Source organism: Salmo trutta, chromosome 33 (assembly GCF_901001165.1).
Source record: "Salmo trutta chromosome 33, fSalTru1.1, whole genome shotgun sequence".
Classification (NCBI taxonomy): Eukaryota; Metazoa; Chordata; class Actinopteri; order Salmoniformes; family Salmonidae; genus Salmo; species Salmo trutta.
Genome location: NC_042989.1, coordinates 3,368,111 through 3,391,213, shown reverse-complemented (window position 1 = coordinate 3,391,213; position 23,103 = coordinate 3,368,111). Strand labels below are relative to the sequence as shown.

The 23,103-nt window shown below is 43.4% G+C and overlaps 1 protein-coding gene across 1 annotated transcript; it reads left to right on the top strand.

The window, feature by feature from the left end:
* Nucleotides 1-5,853: 5,853 nt before the first annotated feature.
* On the top strand, nt 5,854-21,608 carry LOC115172058 (afadin-like). Its single transcript, XM_029729255.1, has 5 exons — nt 5,854-6,017; nt 20,385-20,577; nt 20,761-20,867; nt 21,057-21,211; nt 21,408-21,608. The coding sequence occupies exons 1-5, from the start codon at nt 5,922-5,924 to the stop codon at nt 21,574-21,576; spliced, it is 720 nt and encodes a 239-aa protein (XP_029585115.1). The 5' UTR covers nt 5,854-5,921; the 3' UTR covers nt 21,577-21,608.
* The last annotated feature ends 1,495 nt before the right edge of the window (nt 21,609-23,103 follow it).

Sequence of the window (23,103 nt, the reverse complement as noted above, 5' to 3'; positions counted from 1 at the left end):
GCCACACAAGCTCACAGAATGTGACCGACCATAGAAGTGCATAGTGCGTAAAAATCATCTGTCCTCGGTGGCAACACTCACTACTGAGTTCCAAACTGCCTCCGGAAGCAACGTCAGTACAATAATTGTTTGTCGGGAGCTTCATGAAATGGGTTTCTATGGCCAAGCAGCCGCACACAATCCTAAGATCATGCGCAATGCCAAGTGTCGGCTGGAGTAGTGTAAAGCTCGCCACAATTGGACTCTGGAGCAGTGGAAATGCATTCTCTGGAGGGATGAGTCACGCTTCCTCATCTGGCAGTCTGATGGACTAATCTGGGTTTGGCGGATGCAAGGAGAACGCTACCTGCCCCAATGCATAATGTCAACTGTAAAGTTTGGTAGAGGAGGAATAAGGATCTGGGGGTGTTTTTCATGGTTCGGGCTAGGCACCTTAGTTGCAGTGAAGGGAAATCTTAACGCTACAGCATACAATGACATTCTAGATGGTTCTGTGCTTTCAACTTTGTGGCAACAGTTTGGGGAAGGCCCTTTCCTGTTTCACCATGACAATGCCTCCATGCACAAAGTGAGGTCCATAAAGAAATGGTTTGTCAAGATTACGTGGAAGAACTTGACTTACCTTTGGGATGAATTGGAATGCCGACTGCGAGCCAGGCCTAATTGCTAAAAATCTGTGCCCGACCTCACTAATACTCTTGTCCCTGCAGCAATGTTCCATGATCTAGTCCCTCTTCACGACTGTGCGGGTGTATGTGGACTGTTAAGTCCTTAGTGATGTGAACGCTACTGGTGCATGGGTCAGCTGTTTGTTCACCTGCCCGCCATTGCTAACAACCAATACACAACTGCCAGACTATATGTGATAAAGTGAAAATCTGATGCCCGCACCTGACCCTAATCCTCTAATATAAAAAATGTGCTGTACAGTCAGAGATGGCGGAACAATTTCCTGACAGGCCATTTTAGATAGGCTAATCATTTCTGACATTTTGGTAGGCTATTTGTTAGTAAACTTGTCTATAATTAGATGCAGCTTCTCTTCTGTCATTACTTGTTGTCCTAGAAGACAAAAAAACCTTGCTTACCAGAATAATCAATAGTATGAATGCTTCAACCTAGTTGACATTGGCAAAGTTTGTAGCATGTCTCAACAGAGGATAGCATGTCTCACTAGAGGATAACATGTCTCACTAGAGTATAACATGTCTCACTAGAGGATGACATGTCGCAACAGAGGATAACATGTCTCACTACAGGATAACATGTCTCACTAGAGGATAACATGTCTCACTAGAGGATAACATGTCTCACTAGAGGATAATATGTCTCACTAGAGGATAACATGTCGCAACAGAGGATAACATGTCTCACTACAGGATAACATGTCTCACTAGAGGATAACATGTCTCACTAGAGGATAACATGTCTCACTAGAGGATAATATGTCTCACTAGAGGATAACATGTCTCACTAGAGGATAACATGTCTCACTAGAGGATAACATGTCGCAACAGAGGATAACATGTCTCACTACAGGATAACATGTCTCACTAGAGGATAACATGTCTCACTAGAGGATAACATGTCTCACTAGAGGATAACATGTCTCACTAGAGGATAATATGTCTCACTAGAGGATAACATGTCTCACTAGAGGATAACATGTCTCACTAGAGGATAACATGTCGCAACAGAGGATAACATGTCGCAACAGAGGATAACATGTCTCACTAGAGGATAACATGTCTCACTAGAGGATAACATGTCGCAACAGAGGATAACATGTCTCACTACAGGATAACATGTCTCACTAGAGGATAACATGTCTCACTAGAGGATAACATGTCTCACTAGAGGATAACATGTCTCACTAGAGGATAACATGTCTCACTAGAGGATAACATGTCTCACTAGAGGATAACATGTCTCACTAGAGGATAACATGTCTCACTAGAGGATAACATGTCTCACTACAGGATAACATGTCTCACTAGAGGATAACATGTCTCACTAGAGGATAACATGTCTCACTAGAGGATAACATGTCTCACTAGAGGATAACATGTCGCAACAAAGGATAACATGTCTCAAAAGAGGATAACATGTCTCACCAGAGGACTTTGATTTATAATGTTATATCGGGAGCCTGTGTATGTGCAAATATGAAAGGAGAGAGTACTATTAATGAATGTGCTGTATGAATAGAACACTTGTGTAAATATTTAATTTTGTTGGAACCTTTCCAGCTTATTAATATAATATTGACTTCAGGCGTCCCTGGTGGTCATTTCCACGACATGACTGTCGAATTTGTATAGCACCTCACAATCATCACACAACATAGCCCTGCTATAATCCTTCTTTTACCACTCTTTCCAAAACATTAGAATACTGTTCTGGCCCTCCCTTCTATTTATTTTCAACTCTCCATTTCGCAAATTTCCTCCTATTGAATTAAACTCCGACATTGTCCTTTTTGCCTTAGTGGACCAACGTTAACTTTTTCTGCCGAAGTTCTCAAAAGCGTTTGTCAATTTTAGGTCTGCTTGGCACACTACATTTAGGCCCTAAAGCTTAGGCTACGCACTACCAGCACATAAAGTGCATTCCCGAAGTATTCAGAACCCCTGACTATTTCCACATTTTGTTACTTTACAGCCTTATTCTAAAATGTATTAAATCATTTTTTCCCCTCATCAATCTACACACAATACCCCCAAAACGGAGCTGTAGTCCAAACCGTTCAGACGCTACAGATGTTTTCCTGAGAAGACCAATTTTCAGGATGTCTCATGGTCTGACAAACATCGCTCTAGCTCTGCTACGTTTCACCGCAGATGCGGAAGGGTGATATCGGCGGGTGCGGTGGATTGAGACACAACCCATGCAAAAAAACATATCTCTATCTTAAACAGATGGATTTTGTTGGGGATTTTTAAAATTACGTTAATTAGATTTCCACGGGGGCGCGACCATTGTAAGCCAATGTTAAAAATCCTTCTTTAATCTGTCTCCACCCCTTCATCTAAACTGATTGAAGTGGATTTAACAGGGGACATCAATAAGGGATCATAGCTTTCACCTGGTTAGTCTGTCATGAAAAGAGAAGGTGTTCCTAATGTTTTGTACACAGTGTAGATATGATACATTAATGGATTTTTAATGCATTGTTTTCTCTTTATTCCCCTCCTCTCTCTCTAAGGTTCAAGAGCACTGTTGATTTTCAAGGGCTGGTTCTACGCCTGGGCTGGTTCTACGCCAGGATACAATATCTTCCTGAATGTATTTACCTCTGCAGCTGTGGAGCTGTCCACTGGTCTCATCTTCAACTGCTGGTGGACAGGGTGGGACGGAGACCCGTCATGGCTGTCTCTAACTTCATATGAGGAGTCGCCTCCCTCATAGTCCCCTTTGTTTCAGTAGGTGAGTAGGTGTAAGTCTTGTACTTGTTTAATTGGAGAATCCTTTTTCTGTGTTTTTCTATTTTATTTAGAACAGCTCATAATGTAAATGTATGGGTACAGTAGCAGAAAGGAGAAAGTGGCCGGGGTTCCACTTTGCTCTTGGTGGCGGCAATTCAAACTGAATAGTGAGGTTAACCAATTTAACTCAGTTACCCATTTCCAATGATAACTGACATGGGAAAGCTGATAAGAAGGGATTCATTTTGAAATGAGAGCTGCTTTTTCTCCTTTTATGGATGATCATTTTTCACTGTGTTTCTTTTTGATCTTTTACTTTAATTTTGAGATCATAAAAATGCTGGGATGACTATTCTGCTTCATTTGGCCGTTAAAAATATATTACGTAGTTTAATCTATTCAACCTTTTCTTTTCATTTTGCTACAGACTATGTGTGGCTGAAGAAAACCATAGCGATCATTGGGAGGCTATCTGTTGCCATTGGAATCGAGACTGAACTTTGCCAACTCTAAGCTGTATCCAACACCTCTCAGGTAATAATAAAATGAAACTCATTAATGCTGCTTAATTCTGTTTTCCCAACCTGGATTACATACCGGTAGTAATACACGCAGTAACATACAATAGTAAGGTATTATACTGCATACATTGTGTAAACAAATGTTCAAAAAAAGATATTGATATGTAGTGTACTCTATATCGAGACTCATATTCAGTAACGTTTTCTAATTATTGATATTTCATGGCAATTTTACTGTGATATCTCATGGCAGTTTACACTGAGTATACCAGACATTAGGAACACCTTCCTAATTTTGAGTTGCATGAACACTAAAAGGTGTCGAAAGCGCATTCACCTGGTCAGTCTATGTCATGGAAAGAGCAGGTGTTCTTAATGTTTTGCATACTCAGTGTATATACAGCTCATATTTCTGCATCTCAGAACTGTCGGCTACACTGCTTGATAATACTGTACCATGTGTATCTGTAGGTGTCATGTCTGTGCTGTACAATGGACTGGTCATGATATTACCAGAGATAAGAGGCATCAATATGCCTGAGACCATAGAAGATGCGGAGAACTTAAATGGTTGTGTTTGTTTAGGTTTATGCCGTAGTCGCTTAATATGCCCATTTTGCGTTACCAGGAGGAGATGCAAACAAAACACAAAAGGAAAAGACTTGAAAGGAAAAGACTCCAACAGAAAGGACTACATCATGTAAACTATTTAATATATTTGTGTAAATTTCACACAGTATTACACTAATTTATAGACTTACATATTGCTATCTGTTACTCAGTGAGGCTTGGGAGGAAGAAAAGCGACATGTAGAGTAGGAGGAAGAGAAGAGCAAAAAAGAAACACTTGTCTTTCAAATACTATTTATAACATCATGAAATATTTCTTTCAAACCATAAGAATTGTTTGTTTAATGCACACTATTTTATGATGACAATAAACATATTGAAAGTAATTTTGTACTGTAAAACTTTCTGAAAAATACTACTGATGGAATCATGGAATACAATAGCATTTTCAACATCCAGACGACAATAGCATTTTTCTTTTTAAAGAACATTTAATTGGTTGTTCATGTATATTAGGGTCTTTGTTCCATTGTGAGTTGTCCTGTAAGCGTCAAGAGCAGTAACAAAAGCTGCCCTACATTAATGATCTGGTTGAATGGGCTGGATTGATGACCTGTAAACATAGATTCTAGTGGAAATCACAGATATGCATGAGAAGTGGAATCCACTCAAGCGTGATCACTTCCTGGACCTCACTAAAGGAGGGTGGAATGCACTCATACGTACTGTAGCAAGTTGGGGCAGAGTTCTAGGGTTCAGAGAATATCCATAGCCTATAAATCATGCAACTATCTTCATGATCAATCTCAATGATTTAACTCTGCACACTCCACCAGATGTCAGCCGTTTGAGTACAGTATCTGCACCACACACACCTTGATGATAAGCCTTGTACAGGGGCATACCAGAAACCACAGGGGTGTAGGGGTGTTCCCACTTTTTATATGCCTACACCCCATACCAGATTACCCAAACTAGTTGACTATGAAATTAACTAGGGCATCGCCCACCTTTACAGGATAAACAACAGTTATGGGCCCATAGACTTGATGATGTTGCTGTTAATGTTGTTATGCTATAAGACTTTACACAGGAAATGCCATATGTATTATTATGGAATCAAGTCATCTGGGTTGCAGATACAGTAGGATAATTTGATTAAGAGGCCAGTCTATTGCTGTCACTGTCACTGCCACACATAATGGTGTGATGACCTGCCACTAACAGGGGTGGGATCCCAGGGACTGCTGAAGACATTAGCATTACTATGTATAGGCATTCAGAGCACTGCTGTCATCGCTATAGGTTATGCAGAATAGTGCACTGGCTGAAGATTGTGGCCAAAAACAAGGATCATTTTGAAGATATAAGACTGTTACTTTAGTATTTACTCAGTTGACTGGACATGGCGGGGAAGGAAGAGTGGCAGAGATTAGCTGACATCATCCAACATTGGAACAACACCCGACTGGACCTGTTTGAGATCAGTCTGCCATGCAAGGTGAGTGGACTTCAGAAATGTAATCAATCAAATCTACAGTGGGGTAGGAAATTATTGACTCCCTTGATAAAGATGAGAAAAAATGACTAAATAATTAAAATACTGAGCTGTATTATACCCTCCAAAAAAATTGGAAATTATATTATTTTATACTAATACAATTGATCAGATAAAGAGATTTAGTTTATTAAGTAATATTTTTTCCTCTCAAAAAGGTAGCGGTCAAAATTATTGACACCCATGTTTTCAATACGTTTCAAAACCTCACCTTGAGAGGTTAACAGCACTGAGCCTTGTTCTAAAATGTTTTATGAGTTGGAGAACACATTGGGAGGGATCTTAGACCATTCCTCCATACAGAATCTTTCCAGATCCCTTGATATCCTTCATCTGCCCTTATGGACTGCCCTCTTCAATTCAAACCACAGGTTTTTAATGGCGTCCTGAGACTGAGATGGCCATTGCAACGTGGATTTTGTGTTCAATTAACCATTTCTGTGTGGTGTGCTTGGTGTCAGTGTGTTTCTGGAAGATCCACAAGATGCCAAATTTCAGCCTCCTGGCAGAGGCAACCAGATTTTTAGCTAAAATGTTCAAGTACTTGGTAGAGTTCATGATACTGCTGATCTTAACAAGGGCACCAGGACCAGTGGAAGCAAAACAACCCCAAAACATCAAATATCCAAGCACCATATTTTTCAGTAGGTATGAGGTTCTTTCCTCACATGCATCCTTATTTTGACTCAAAACCCAACTCTGGTGTGCGTGGCCAAAGACCTCTATTTCCGTCTCATGCTATCATAGCACCTGGTTTCAATCCAAGTGCCAATGTCGTTTAGCAAACTCCAGGTTTTTACATTGGTTGCTCTCAATAAAGTTTTTTTCCTGGAAACCCTTCCAAAGAGCCTATTGGCATTCGTCTAAAGAGCCTAACTGCCAATATGTCCAGCCTGAGACTTACACCTAACCATTGTTACAGCTCCCCTCTGTTTATTGTAAGTCTCAACTTTTCAAAACAGTACCGCATTTAAAACTGTATGGATTAGTTCACATGTATAAACTAACCTGTCTCTGGCATGCCACCGTAGCTTTTTCCAATATTAACGGGAAACTTCACCGCAAGACACTATTACGGGTGTTTTTCCAGTCTCCCTACATAATGATGAATGATAGGTATTTCAGAGATTATTATGCACTATAGTGGCCTTTTTTTAAATTTTCGCATCGCGGGAGAGTTCAACAAATAATGTCATCGGTTGATTGAGTCATTTTTTGTAAAAACATTGTGCTTTGTGTTTCACCAAGTAGATATGGTTTACCTTGTTCAAAAGAGCCAATGGACTTGTTTCAACAATGTTTTTATCTGCCACAACATTGCAGGATATCTAGGCTGACTTATTTTCCCTTGCTTTGTAAAGACTACAGCCTGATGGACTACAGCCTACTTCCTTGTCCAATTATGTTCCCACCCTTGAAAGCGAGCTTTTCAAAATGGGGGCGGTACACAGGAGCTATTTTACCGGGCACTGTCTATCCGAGATAGCTAAATAATTACAATGGCTGCTTCTGATAATTCCTCTTTCCAAGAAGAGTTGCATGACAAAACATTTTTTCATCCACCTCTGGCCTGCTCGCCTCCCTACCTCTGAGGAAGCACAGTTCCCGCTCAGCCCAGTCAAAACTGTTTGCCGCTCTGGCACCCCAATGGTGGAACAATCTCCCTCACGATGCCAGGACAGCGGAGTCAATCACCACCTTCCGGAGACACCTGAAACCCCACCTCTTTAAGGAATACCTGGGATAGGATAAAGTAATCCTTCTAACCCCCCCCCCCTTTAAAGGATTTAGATGCACTATTGTAAAGTGTTTGTTCTACTGGATATTATAGGTGAATGCACCAATTTGTAAGTCGCTCTGGATAAGAGCGTCTGCTAAATGACTTAAATGTTAAATGTTAAATGTTGATGTTATTTTACCTAGGGACATACAGCCTTATTAATTTGAGCCGGAATACACTAAAGAGACTAAACAAGAATTGACATTTGCCCTCCTGGTCTATCTGGTCTAGACAGCTGCCGCCGTTGCTCCTGATCCTGGGGTGACACAGTCAGATTTCAACTGGTGGTGCCTATGTAGGTGCTGTCCAGCCATGTCGACAGAAGAGGATAGTCTGTGCTGCAACAAATTAGATCCTGGACAGTTCTTAGTGGAGAGGGTCATTGCAGACACCATGGGTCCTGTGTGTGTGTGTGACAGACCAAAGTTTCAACGCACATATAGATAGAGGGGTGCTGGAAACGTTCTTCAGAACCTCCAAGATTAACTGGCGGCAGCAGCCTAGTCCAGATGGACCAGGAGGGCAAATTACAAACGAGTAAGTGGTTTTGCGGTCGGTAGCTAGCTAGCAATATAAGCTCTCTTTTTACATGAGGTAGTGTTGTTCAGTACAGTACAATTTCGTGATCGACTTGGGGACTTGCTAGTACCGCTACAAGCCAAGCTAGTCAGGTTTATCTAGTTAGCTTTGTTTACTATCCCCAAAATGTACTGTAGCCTAACAAATCAAATTTGATTTGTCACATGCACCGAATACAACTGGTGAAGACTTTACCATGAATTTAAAAAAAAAATGGTAACAAGGAATAGTGCATCTCAGATAAATGTTTTAATGATGATGACAAAGAGTAAAGAAATGAATTTGGCTTTATGACTCATATTATTAATAGTCTTCCTCTCAAGCTCTGTCAAGTTGGATGGGCAACGTCACTGCACAGCTATTTTCAGGTCCCTCTAGAGGTTCAATCGGGTTCAAGTCCTGGCTCTGGCTGGGCCACTCAAGAACATTCAGAGACTTGTCCCAAAGCCAGTCCTGCATTGTCTTGGCTGTGTGCTTTGGGTCGTCCTGTTGGAAGGTGAACCTTCCACCTGAGTGCTCTGGAGCAGATTTTCATCAAGGATCGATCTGTACCTTGTTCCGTTGATCTTTCGCTTGATCCTGTCTCCCAGTCCCTGCCGCTGAAGAACATCCCCATAGCATGATGCTGCCACCACCATGTTTCACCGTAGGGATGGTGCCAGGTTTCCTCCAGATTTGACGCTTGGCATTCAGGCCAAATAGTTCAATCTTGGTTTCATAATAGCAGAGAATCTTGTTTCTCATGGTCTGAGAGTCTTTAGGTACCTTTTGGCAAACTCCAAGCGGGCTGGCCACTATACCATAAAGGCCTGATTGGTGGAGTGCTGCAGAAATGGCTGTCCTTCTGGAAGGTTCTTCCATGTCCACAGAGGAACTCTGGATCTCTGTGAGAGTGACAATCGGGTTCTTGGTCACCTCCCTGACCAAGGCCCTTCTCCCCTGATTGCTCACTTAGGGCGGGACACCAGCTCTAAGAAGAGTCTTGGTGGTTCCAAACTTCTTCCATTTCAAAATAGAGGCCACGATGTTCTTGGACCTTCAATGCTGCAAAAATGTTTTGGTACCCTTCTCCAGATCTGTGCCTTGACATAATACTTTTGTAAAGGTATTTCTGTTATTATTTTTAATACATTTGCAAAAATTTCTAAAAAACAGTTTTTGCTTTGACATTATGGGGTATTGTGTGTAGATTGAGGAGGAACACAACTTATTGAATCCGTTTTAGAATAAGGCTGTAACGTAACAAAATGTGGAAAAAGTCAAGGAGCCTGAATATCAAATCAAATGTATTTATATAGCCCTTCTTACATCAGCTGATGCCACAAAGTGCTGTACAGAAACCCAGCCTAAAACCCCAAACAGCAAGCAATGCAGGTGTAGAAGCACGGTGGCTAGGAAAAACTCCCTAGAAATGCCAAAACCTAGGAAGAAACCTAGAGAGGAACCAGGCTATGAGGGGTGGCCAGTCCTCTTCTGGCTGTGCCGGGTGGAGATTATAACAGAACATGGCCAAGATGTTCATAAATGACCAACATGGTCAAATAATAATAATCACAGAAGTTGTCGAGGGTGCAACAGGTCAGCACCTCGGGAGTAAATGTCAGTTGGCTTTTCATAGCCGATCATTGAGAGTATTTCTACCGCTCCTCCTGTCTCTAGAGAGTTGAAAACAGGAAGTCTGGGACAGGTAGCATGTCCGGTGAACAAGTCAGGGTTCCATAGCCGCAGGCAGAACAGTTGAAACTGTAGCAGCAGCACGGCCAGGTGGACTGGGGACAGCAAGGAGTCATCATGCCAGGTAGTCCTGAGGCATGGTCCTAGGGCTCAGGTCCTCCGAGAGAGAGAAAGATAGAAAGAGAGAATTAGAGAGAGCATACTTAAATTCACACAGGACACCGGATATGACAGGAGAAATACTCCAGATATAACAGACTGACCCTAGCCCCCCCGACACATAACTACTGCAGCATAAATACTGGAGGCAGAGACAGGAGGGGTCAAGAGACACTCTGGCCCCATCCGATGATACCCCCGGACAGGGCCAAACAGGCAGGATATAACCCTACCCACTTTGCCAAAGCACAGCCCCCACACCACTAGAGGGATATCTTCAACCACCAACTTACCATCCTGAGACAAGGCCGAGTATAGCCCACAAAGATCTCCGCCACGGCTCAACCGAAGGGGGGACGCCAACCGAGATAGGATGACCACATCAGTGATTCAACCCACTCAAGTGACGCACCTCTCCTAGGGACGGCATGGAAGAGCACCAGTAAGCCAGTGACTCAGCCCCTGTAATAGGGTTTGAGGCAGAGAATCCCAGTGGAGAGAGGGGAACCGGCCAGGCAGAGACAGCAAGGGCGGTTTGTTGCTCCAGTGCCTTTCCGTTCACCTTCACACTCCTGGGCCAGACTACTCTCAATCATAGGATCTACTGAAGAGATGAGTCTTCAATAAAGACTTGAAGGTTGAGACCGAGTCTGCGTCTCTCACATGGGTAGGCAGACCATTCCATAAAAATTGATCTCTATTAGAGGTCGACCGATTAATCGGAATGGCCGATTAATTAGGTCCGATTTCAAGTTTTCATAACAATCGTAAATCGGTATTTTTTTTTTATCCTTTTTTTTTTTTTTTTTTTACACCTTTATTTAACTTGGCAAGTCAGTTAAGAACACATTCTTATTTTCAATGATGGCCTAGGAACGGTGTGTTAACTGCCTTGTTCAGGGACAGAACGACAGATTTTTACCTTGCAACCTTACGGTTAACTAGTCCAACGCTCTAACCACCTGCTTTACATTGCACTCCACGAGGAGCCTGCCTGTTACACGAATGCCGTAAGAACCCAAGGTAAGTTGCTAGCTAGCATTAAACTTATCTTATAAAAAACAATCAATCAATCATAATCACTAGTTAACTACACATGGTTGATGATATTACTAGTTTATCTAGCCTGTCCTGCGTTGCATATAATCGCTTAGGAACTGTCACGTCCTGACCCTAGTAAGATGTAATTTTCTATAGTAGAGTAGGTCAGGGCATGACAGGGGGTGTTTTGGGTTTTCTATGTTTTCTATTTCTATGTTTAAGTTCTAGTTTTTCTATTTCTATGTTGGGGTTGTTTGGGTTAATCTCTAATTGGAGGCAGCTGATCCTCGTTGCCTCTGATTGGAGATCGTATTTAAGTAGGGGTTTTACTTCCTGGGTTTTTTGTGGGTAGTTGTTTTCTGTTTAGTGTATGTCACCTGACGGAACTGTTATCGGTCGTTTTGTTGTTTTTTGTTAAAGTGTGGCTCAGTTGGTAGAGCATGGTGTTTGCAACGCCAGCATGGTGTGTGCAACGCCAGGGTTGTGGGTTCGATTCCCACGGGGGGCCAGCAGCAACGGTCACTCGTCCGGAACCTATTATGACGCCTCCCAGTCCGGAGCTTCCGGCGACGCTTTTCCGTCCGGAGCCTCCAGCGACACTCCTCAGTTCGGAGCCTCCAGCGACACTCCCCAGTCCGGAGCCTCCAGCGACGCTCCCCAGTCCGGAGCCTCCAGCGACGCTCCCCAGTCCGGAGCCTCCAGCTACGCTCCCCAGTCCGGAGCCTCCAGCTACGCTCCCCAGTCCGGAGCCTCCAGCTACGCTCCCCATTCCGGAGCCTCCAGCTACGCTCCCAAGTCCGGAGCCTCCAGCGACCGTCTGCAGCCCAGAGTCTTCAACGGCGGTCTGCAGCCCAGAACCTCCAGCGATGGCCTGCAGCCCAGAACCTCCAGCGGCGGCCTGCAGCCCAGAACCTCCAGCAATAATCTACAGTCCGGCTCCTTCGACGACGATCCACGGTCAGGTGGTAATAAAGCAGAAGGATCAGCGGGTGGAGCGGGGAGTACGCCCCGAACCGGAGCCGCCTCCTATGCTGGAGGTTAAGGTTATGTGGACTGCATTTGAGCCGCCATAGTCAAGTATCACCCTCCCTACCCTCCCTTTTGTTTTGTGGTTTCTTTTGTTTTTGTTGCATTCGGGGTCTGCACCTTTGGGGGGGGGGGGGGTACTGTTACGTCCTGACCCTAGTAAGATGTAATTTTCTATAGTAGAGTAGGTCAGGGCATGACGGGGGTGTTTTGGGTTTTCTATGTTTTCTATTTCTATGTTTAAGTTCTAGTTTTTCTATTTCTATGTTGGGGTTGTTTGGGTTAATCTCCAATTGGAGGCAGCTGATCCTCGTTGCCTCTGATTGGAGATTGTATTTAAGTAGGTGTTTTTCTTCTTGTTTTTTTTGTGGGTAGTTGTATTCTGTTTAGTGTATGTCACCTGACGGAACTGTTATCGGTCGTTTTGTTGTTTTTTGTTAAAGTGTATTCATTAAAAGTAAATATGAGCACCATACACGCTGCGCCTTGGTCCCCTTTATACGACCCGCGTTACAGGTACACGTTGCTCCAATGTGTACCTAACCATAAACATCAATGCCTTTCTTAAAATCAATACACAAGTATATATTTTTAAACCTGCATATTTAGTTAATATTGCCCGCTAACATGAATTTATTTTAACTAGGGAAAATGTGTCAATTCTCTTGCAACAGAGTCAGGGTATATGCAGCAGTTTAGGCCGCCTGGCTCGTTGCGAACTGTGAAGGCTATTTCTTCCTAACAAAGACAGCCGACTTCGCCAAATGGGGGATGATTTAACAAAAGCACATTTGCGAAAAAAGCACAATCGTTGCACGACTGTACCTAACCATAAACATCAATGCCTTTCTTAAAATCAATACAAAAAGTATATATTTTTAAACCTGCATATTTAGCTAAAAGAAATCCAGGTTAGCAGGCAATATTAACCAGGTGAAATTGTGTCACTTCTCTTGCGTTCATTGCACGCAGAGTCAGGGTATATGCAACAGTTTGGGCCGCCTGGCTCGTTGCGAACTAATTTGTCAGAATTTTACGTAATTATGACATAACATTGAAGGTTGTGCAATGTAACAGGAATATTTAGACTTAAGGATGCCACCCGTTAGATAAGATATGTAACGGTTCCGTATTTCACTGAAAGGAGAAACGTTTTGTGTTCGAGAGTTTCCGGATTCGACCATAGTAATGACCTAAGGCTCGTATTTCTGTGTGTTTATTATATTATAATTAAGTCTAAGATTTGATAGAGCAGTCTGACTGAGCGGTGGTAGGCAGCAGCAGGCTCGTAAGCATTCATTCAAACAGCACTTTAGTGCGTTTTGCCAGCAGCTCTTCGCTGTGCTTCAAGCATTGCGCTGTTTATGACTTCAAGCCTATCAACTCCCAAGATTAGGCTGGTGTAACCCATGTGAAATGGCTAGCTAGTTAGCGGGTGCGCGCTAATAGCGTTTCAAACGTCACTCGTTCTGAGACTGGGAGTAGTTGTTCCCCTTGCTCTGCATGAGTAACGCTGCTTCGAGGGTGGCTGTTGTCGATGTGTTCCTGGTTAGAGCCCAGGTAGGAGCGAGGAGAGGGACGGAAGCTATGCTGTTACACTGGCAATACTAAAGTGCCTATAAGAACATCCAATAGTCAAAGGTGTATGAAATACAAATCGTATAGAGAGAAATAGTCCTATAATTCCTATAATAACTACAACCTAAAACTTCTTACCTGGGAATATTGAGGACTCATGTTAAAAGGAACCACCAGCTTTCATATGTTCTCATGTTCTGAGCAAGGAACTTAAACGTTAGCTTTCTTACATGGCACATATTGCACTTTTACTTTCTTCTCCAACACTTTGTTTTTGCATTATTTAAACCAAATTGAACATGTTTCATTATTTATTTGACGCTAAATTGATTTTATTTATGTATTATATTAAGTTAAAATAAGTGTTCATTCAGTATTGTTGTAAGTGTCATTATTACAAATAAATAAATAAAAATTGTCCGATTAATCGGTAGCGGCTTTTTGGGCCTCCAATAATCAGTATCGCCGTTGAAAAATCATAATCGGTCAACCTCTAATCCCTATAGGAGAAAGCCCTGCCTCCAGCTGTTTGCTTAGAAATTCTAGGGACAATTAGGAGGCCTGCGTCTTGTGACCGTAGCGTACGTGTAGGTATGTACGGCAGGACCAAAATGGAAAGATAGGTAGGAGCAAGCCCATGTAATGCTTTGTAGGTTAGCAGTAAAACCTTGAAATCAGCCCTTGCCTTATTAACAGGAAGCCAGTGTAGGGAGGCTAGCACTGGAGTAATATGATACATTTTATGGGGTTCTAGTCAGGATTCTAGCAGCCGTATTTAGCACTAACAGAAGTTTATTTAGTGCTTTATCCGGGTAGCCGGAAAGTAGAGCATTGCATTAGTCTAACCTAGAAGTGACAAAAGCATGGATTATTTTTCTACATCATTTTCCCAAGAGGTAAAATATATAGTGAAAACAATAGTGGTCCTAAAACGGAACCTTGTGGAACACCGAAATTTACAGTTGATTTGTCAGAGGACAAACCATCCACAGAGGCAAACTGATATCTTTCCGAAAGATAAGATCTAAACCAGGCCAGAACTTATCCGTGTAGACCAATTTGGGTTTCGATATAGGCCGATAGTTTATATATTTTCTGGGTCAATGTTTGGCTTTTTAAAGAGAGGCTTTATTACTGCCACTTTTAATGAGTTTGGTACACATCCCGTGGATAGAGAGCCGTTTATTATGTTCAACATAGGAGGGCCAAACACAGGAAGCAGCTCTTTCAGTAGTTAAGTTGGAATAGGGTCCAGTATGCAGCTTGAAGGTTTAGAGGCCATGATTAATTTCATCATTGTGTCAAGAGATATAATATTAAAACACTTGAGTGTCTCCCTTGATCCTAGTCCTGGCAGAGTTGTGCAGACTCAGGACAACTGAGCTATGGAGGAATACGCAGATTTAAAGAGGAGTCCGTAATTTGCTTTCTAATGATCATGATCTTTTCCTCAAAGAAGTTCATGAATTTATTACTGCTGAAGTGAAAGTCATCCTCTCTTGGGGAATGCTGCTTTTTAGTTAGCTTTGCGACAGTATCAAAAACAAATTTTGGATTGTTCTTATTTTCCTCTAAGTTGTAAAAATAGGATGATCAAGCAGCAGTGAGGGCTCTTTGATACTGCACGGTACTGTCTTTCCAAGCTAGTCGGAAGACTTCCAGTTTGGTGTGGCGCCATTTCTGTTCCAATTTTCTGGAAGCTTGCTTCAGAGCTCGGGTATTTTCTGTATACCAGGGAGCTAGTTTCTTATGACACATTTTTTTTGTTTTTAGGGGTGCGACTGCATCTAGGGTATTGCGCAAGGTTAAATTGAGTTCCTCAGTTAGGTGGCTAACTGATTTTTGTCCTCTGACGTCCTTGGGTAGGCAGAGGGAGTCTGGAAGGGCATCAAGGAATCTTTGGGTTGTCTGAGAATTTATAGCACGACTTTTGATGATCCTTGGCTGGGGTCTGAGCAGATTATTTGTTGCGATTGCAAACGTAATAAAATGGTGGTCCGATAGTCCAGGATTATGAGGAAAAACTTTAAGATCCACAACATTTATTCCATGGGACAAAACTAGGTCCAGAGTATGACTGTGGCAGTGAGTAGGTCCGGAGACATGTTGGACATAACCCACTGAGTCGATGATGGCTCCGAAAGCTTTTTGGAGTGGTCTGTGGACTTTTCCATTTGAATATTAAAGTCACCAAAAATTTGAATATTATCTGCTATGACTACAACGTCCGATAGGAATTCAGGGAACTCAGTGAGGAACGCTCTATATGGCCCAGGAGCCTGTAAAGAGTAGCTATAAAAAGTGATTGAGTAGGCTGCATACATTTCATGACTAGAAGCTCAAAAGACGAAAACGTCATTGTTTTTTTTTTGTAAATTGAAATTTGCTATCGTAGATGTTAGCAACACCTCCGCCTTTGCCGGATGCACGGGGGGTATGGTCACTAGTGTAACCAGGGGGTCAGGCCTCATTTAACACAGTAAATTCATCAGGCTTAAGCCATGTTTCAGTCAGGCCAATCACATCAAGATTATGATCAGTGATTAGTTCATTGACTATAACTGCCTTGGAAGTGAGGGATCTAACATTAAGTAACCCAATTTTGAGATGTGAAGTATCACAATCTCTTTCAATAATGGCAGGAATGGAGGAGGTCTTTATACTAGTGAGATTACTAAAGCGAACACCGCCATTTTTAATTTTGCCCAACCTAGATCGAGGCACAGACACGGTCTCAATGGGGAAAGCTGAGCTGACTAAGCTGACTGTGCTAATGGCAGACTCCACTAAGCTGGCAGGCTGGCTAACAGCCTGCTGCCTGGCCTGCACCCTATTTCATTCTGGAGCTAGAGGAGTTAGAGCCCTGTCTATGTTCGTAGATAAGATGAGAGCACCCCTCCAGCTAGGATGGAGTCCGTCACTCCTCAACAGGCCAGGCTTGGTCCTGTTTGTGGGTGAGTCCCAGAAAGAGGGCCAGTTATCTACAAATTCTATCTTTTGGGAGGGGCAGAACACAGTTTTCATCCAGCGATTGAGTTGTGAGTCTCTGCTGTAGAGCTCATCACTCCCCCTAACTGGGAGGGGGCCAGAGACAATTACTCGATGCTGACACATTCTTCTAGCTGATTTACACGCTGAAGCTATGTTGCGCTTGGTGACCTCTGACTGTTTCATCCTAAAATCGTTGGTGCCGACGTGGATAACAATATCCCTATACTCTCTACACTCGCCAGTTTTAGCTTTAGCCAGCATCATCTTCAGATTAGCCTTAACGTCGGTAGCCCTGCCCCTGGTATACAGTGTATGATCGCTGGATGATTCGTTTTAAGGCTAATACTGCGGGTAATGGAATCGCCAGTGACTAGGGTTTTCAATTTGTCAGAGCTAATGGTGGGAGGCTTCGGCGTCTCAGACCCCGTAACGGGAGGAGTAGAGACCAGAGAAGGCTCGGCCTCTGACTCCGACTCGCTGCTTAATGGGGAGAACCGGTTGAAAGTTTCTGTCGGCTTAATGAGCGACACCGGTTGAGCATTCCTACAGCATTTCCCTCCAGAAGCCATGAGAAAGTTGTCCGGCTGCGGGGACTGTGCGAGGGGATTTATACTACTATCTGTACTCACTGGTGGCACAGACGCTGTTTCATCGTTTCCTACACTGAAATTACCCCTGCCTAACGATTGTGTCTGAAGCTGAGCTTGCAGCACAGCTATCCTCGCCGCAAGGCGATTGTTCTCCTGTATATTATGAGTACAGCGACTGCAATTAGAAGGCATCATGTTAATGTTACTACTTAGCTTCGGCTGGTGGAGGTCCTGACGAACCACGTCAAGGTTAAGCGTCCGGAGTGAAAAAGTTGAATGAAAAAAAGTTGAGTGAGGGAAAAACTAAAAATATAAACGGTAATTAAAAGTAAAAACCGTAAAGTTGTCAGGTAGCAAAGTAAGGTTAGCAACAAAACGCATAGCCGCAAGTAAACAAGTCTGCAAGTTGTAACCGGAAATCCGGTAACTCCGGTAACTCTCCGAATGCAATGTATGTTGCATACAAAGAAGTTGTTGACTCCTAAGAGATGTGAAAGTTACAATAAAAACAATCTCCCCTTGTATCAAAGTAATTCCGAACACCTCACTGCACCCCCCCATACTGTCACGCCTGCTCCCGCTCTTCCCTCCTGGCGCTTGAGGGCGCCAGGTTGCCCTGTGTTGCGCACTCCTGCCACCATCATTTACGCAAACCTGCCTTCCCTAGTCACGCGCTTCAGCGATACCTGGACACACTCAATCACCTGTTAATTACCTCCTCTATATTTGTAAATTCCCCAGCTCTGTTCCCCGTTGTTGCACTGATTGTAATATGTCAGTGTTACCTGTGTGCAGATGCTGTTTCTGCCTTGTTCTATATCTGTTCCCTATTAAATGTTTGACTCCCCGTACCTGCTTCTCAACTCCTGTCCGGCGTCGGTCCTTACAGAATGCAGCAGCCATCACACGATGCATTGGGGAGTACTGGCGTTCCGGTTGGTGCTGACGTCGGTCCTGGGTCGCTGCCGATGGAACCGGTTGGCTCGGCAGGTTCCCATCCCACGTCATGCACCGCCGGATCATCGGGCTTCCACGCCGCAGCGCGATCGACAGGCGTTCATGGCTCAGCCGGATCGTCAGGCTCCTATGCTTCAGCCGGCTCGCCAGGCTCCCACGCCCCTGCTTATTCGTGGGGAGTTTACCTCCAGCCGGCTTGCCCAGCGCCCATGTCTCGGCCGGCTAGCCCAGGTGGGACGCCGGGTGGCGCCCCTAGAGGGGGGGGAATGTCACGCCTGCTCCCGCTCTTCCCCCTGGCGCTCGAGGGCCCCAGGCTGCCCTGCATTGCGCAGTCCTGCCACCATCACTTACGCACACCTGCCTTCCCTAGTCACGCGCTTCAGCGATATTGGACTCACCTGGACTCACTCAATCACCTGTTTATTACCTCCCCTATATTTGTCAGTTCCACAGCTCTGTTCCCCGCTGCTGCATTGATTGTAATATGTCCGTGTTACCTGTGTGCTGATGCTGTTTCTGTCTTGTTCTATGTCTGTTCCCTATTAAATGTTTGACTCCCCGTACCTGCTTCTCATCTCCTGCGTCAGTTCTTACATATACATAAAGTAGAGATTTAAGGTGGTATTCCCAACTGGGACTCAAACCCAGGCCCAGCAACTGTCAAGCCAACACCTTAACCCTTACCCCAAAATGTCCAAGCCTCTTGACGAGGTTGCTAGGTATTGGGTTTAAGTCACTACATTACTCCCTTCCTTAAGAGTGAGTCCCCACGCCTTTCTATACCAAGTACTTAATGGACACACGCCTCCCCGATGGCCGCCCTTGCTCCATCCAGCAACTGTCAAGCCAACACTTTAACCGGTGTAGGACATCATTATAAATAAGAATTTGTTCTTAACTGACTTGCCTAAAAAAACTTTTACCGGTACACCAAGAGATCTCAACCTTTTGACGAGGTCGCTAGGTGTTGGGTTAAAGTACTGTTTGTACTGCAAGTCTCCTGGAAATACATGAAGACTGATCATGAGGATGTGTAAGACTTCACTGTATGCCTGAGATTGCCAGCTGTCATAAGTAGCCATGGAAGGAAGAGATTCAGTTTTTACCACAATCAAGGAGTTTAACCATACAAGAACCACGTTCATCTGTAAATAGAAAAGGGTACAGTAGACTGGTATGCGTTTTGTTACGCTCAGAGTAAATCATGGGGCATTGAGTTCGACTGTCAGAAAAGGTGTGAAAAGTTTGTAAACAGTCTAGTTGTGTATTGTTGTGTATGAGCACCTACAGTTGTGCTGTTGAGAAGACAAGCACTGCCAACTACTCACTGAATAGGCTCAAAGAGTGTACTAACAGCCCCTATCCCCCATGACAAAGAACTGACTGCAACGGTGTGAAAAGTATGAGGAGCACTTGGCTTGTGGATTGGTGATGTTGTTTTCTCAAGAGGGGGTTTTGCTTTCATAAATACCTTTGGCTGTCCTGGCTTTTTTGCATCCCACATTCTCATTATGCTCCAGGATAGCATGATGTGTCCGCAGCAGGATTAGTCTGTAGGACACACACTAGACAATGATTAGCTAACATTTTACTACTTTGTCCCAAACAAGGTACTATATCCACCCATCCCCGTCATGTCAATAGATCATGCATACTAACAACCTTCACACACAATACCCACCACCAACAGACACCAATTAGTCACCCACACTAATACCTCTGCTTTTCTCCAATTTACACTTCAAGTTACAAATCTCATCGCCAGATAGCAGCTGGCTAATTACATTGATTTGCTTTGGAATTTCTAGCCAGCGAATTATGAAAGCTAGCTATGTAGATTTTGGTTTAGATAAACAAATGAAGATTGCTAGCTAGTTAGCTAAGTTAGCTACGTTACCTCTGCTCGACTTTGTTCATCCACTCTTTCCCCTCTAGAACTTAGAGTTCCATGGAGTGATGCGGTTCTACTTTGAGGACCATGTTGCAGGGAACGTTGCCACCAAGTGCCTGCGTATCAACAGCACCACCACCACTGGAGAGGTTATTGAAACACTGTCAGAGAAGTTCAGACCGGACATGAAGATGTTGAATACTCCCTATTTCCTGTTTGAGGTCCATGCTAACAAGGGTAAGATGGATGAATGGACAGACACAGACAGACAGACGGATGGATGGATGGATACATTAATTAAAGAGTTCACTTGGGGGCAGGGCATTTGTGAACAATTCTATATTTTGAATAGATTGAGTGTATTTTCTGGTAAATTTGTTCATGTTACTCTCCCACTCTCCGCCCTGTTAACCATGGCAGAAGAACGGCAGCTGGACCTGAGTGAAAAGCCTCTGGTTGTGCAGCTGAACTGGAACACAGACAACAGGGAGGGCCGCTTCGTACTCAAGAAGGATAAGGACATTATTGTACATGGGACTGACTGCTTACTGTATTTATAATTGAGCAGAATTTGCTCAGTTAGAAATTACTTTTCATGCCCGACCTAGCTTGAATGTCAAGGCAAGGAAAGCAATTTAGCTGGCAAGAGTTTATGCTTTGATTTCCACTGTAGTGTTGTGTCTCTCTGTGTGATTATGTGGCCTTTATCCATACAGGACAACAGCCCAGAGAAAAAGAAGGGAGGCATGATCCAGAACTTCAAGAGGACACTGTCGAGGAAAGAGAAGAAGAAGGAGAAGAAGAAGACGGGAGAGGATGCTGTTAACCACTCGGCAAAGCCTAATGGGTCCACTATGAGGAAAGAGAATGGGTAGGTCTTCCCTTAACACCAATGAATTCATTAGCAAACAGAAAAGCATGACAATAAAAACTGCTTTTTTTTTTACTCCAAGCACCCCCACTCTGGTTCACAAAAGTTCATGTTCAGTGTTAAGTCTGTCTCCTGTAAAAGTTCACTGCCTGTGGCTGATTCTCAAGTTATAGGTATAGTCTTCTCTCCACTGCAGGCAGATATCAGCTTCTGTACCCGTGGAGAAGTCCTCGACCAACAAGGATATTGTTTCTAACGCTGACACAATGGAATGCAAGAAAAGTTCCATGTGGGGAGGCGTTATAAAGCCTATGGTCCGGAAGCATAACCAGCAACAAGACTATGGAACAAGGAATGAAAGGTAAACATGACCCCAAGTAATGTAAACATTTACATTTATTGACATGACCTTGTCTTCTGTGTGTGACAAAAATTCACACGTTTCTGGCATCTCTTGAAGCTTAATAAAATGGCTACTGTGGCTGTTGTTTTTTCATGATTCCGGTTTTGAGATATTGTTGAAGTGACTATAGGCTGGACAACTGACATTTTTACATCTTGTCTTAACAGAGATCAGGACAACATGGACCAACTTGCACTTCCTGTTGGTATTAAATTCAGGGAAAACTGTAAGTAATTCAATTTGACCACTGTAGCTCAGTTGGTAGAGCATGGTGTTTGCAATGCCAGGGATGTGGGTTCAATTCCCACGGGGGGCCAGCACAGAAAAAAAAAATGTATGAAATGTATGCATTCACTACTGTAAGTCGCTCTGGATAAGAGCGTCTGCTAAATGACTAAAATGTCATGTAAAATGTAGTAGCACATTGTAATAGCACATAGTAATAACATAGCAATAACACAATCAGTTTGTTGTCAGTCTCATTATTATTCTCTATTAATCTGCTGTCCTCTACTGGTGTCCCTCTGTCATAACAGCTGAGGACCCCTTCCTCTCTGCAGTCATCAACTACACCAACAGTTCCACTGTCCACTTCAAGCTCTCCCCTGCCTACGTCCTGTACATGGCCGGACGCTTCGCCCTTCACCGCCGGTCCAGTCATAGTCAGGAGACATCACAGAGTCATCGCCCCTCAGAGCACGCACACAGAGTCACCGCTACTGTCAACAAGATGGTAGCCATGACTGAGGTGGTCATCCAGGCAAGTGAGACCATGCATGCACCATCACACATTTGATTCTGTGAATTATACAGCACAACTGGAAAGAGCATGCCTCTACTGCTTCATGGGTTAATTATGGTTTTGGTAACACTTTAGCCTGAAGGTATACTTAAGCAATAAGGTCTGAGTGGATGTGATATATGCCAATATACTGTACCATGGCTATGGGCTGTTTTTATGCACAATGAAACGTGGAGTGCCTGGACACAGCCCTTAGCCGTGGTATATTTGCCATGTATCACAAACCCCATATGCAGTCAAATAGTATCTCACAAGCTACAATAATGAACTAAATGGGTTCACAAGCATAAGTCATCACCTCCCAGTCTTAGAAACAACATGACAAATAAAACGCTTCTAGAATTGTTGTTTCTACCAGTGATCCTAGCAAGCTTTTGTTCATAAGATGCTACTTCTAAAATTGATTCTATCCATTGTTTCAGAGTAGGAGTGGCATGACCCTTCCAAATTCTAAGGATTACTCGAGCTGCTGTAACCATACCAACAGTGATCAGTGCAAATTCCTCATTTGTTACATTAGGTAACTCTGTTCTATTGCCCAAGAGACATATTTTCGGTGAAACTGGAATTGTTAACCCCAACCATTCCTCCAGATATTTCCATTGGTATAAAGTACATACATTTTCCCTAACACCCAAAAGTACTCATTACATTTTGAATTCTTAGCAGTACAGGAAAACGGTCAAA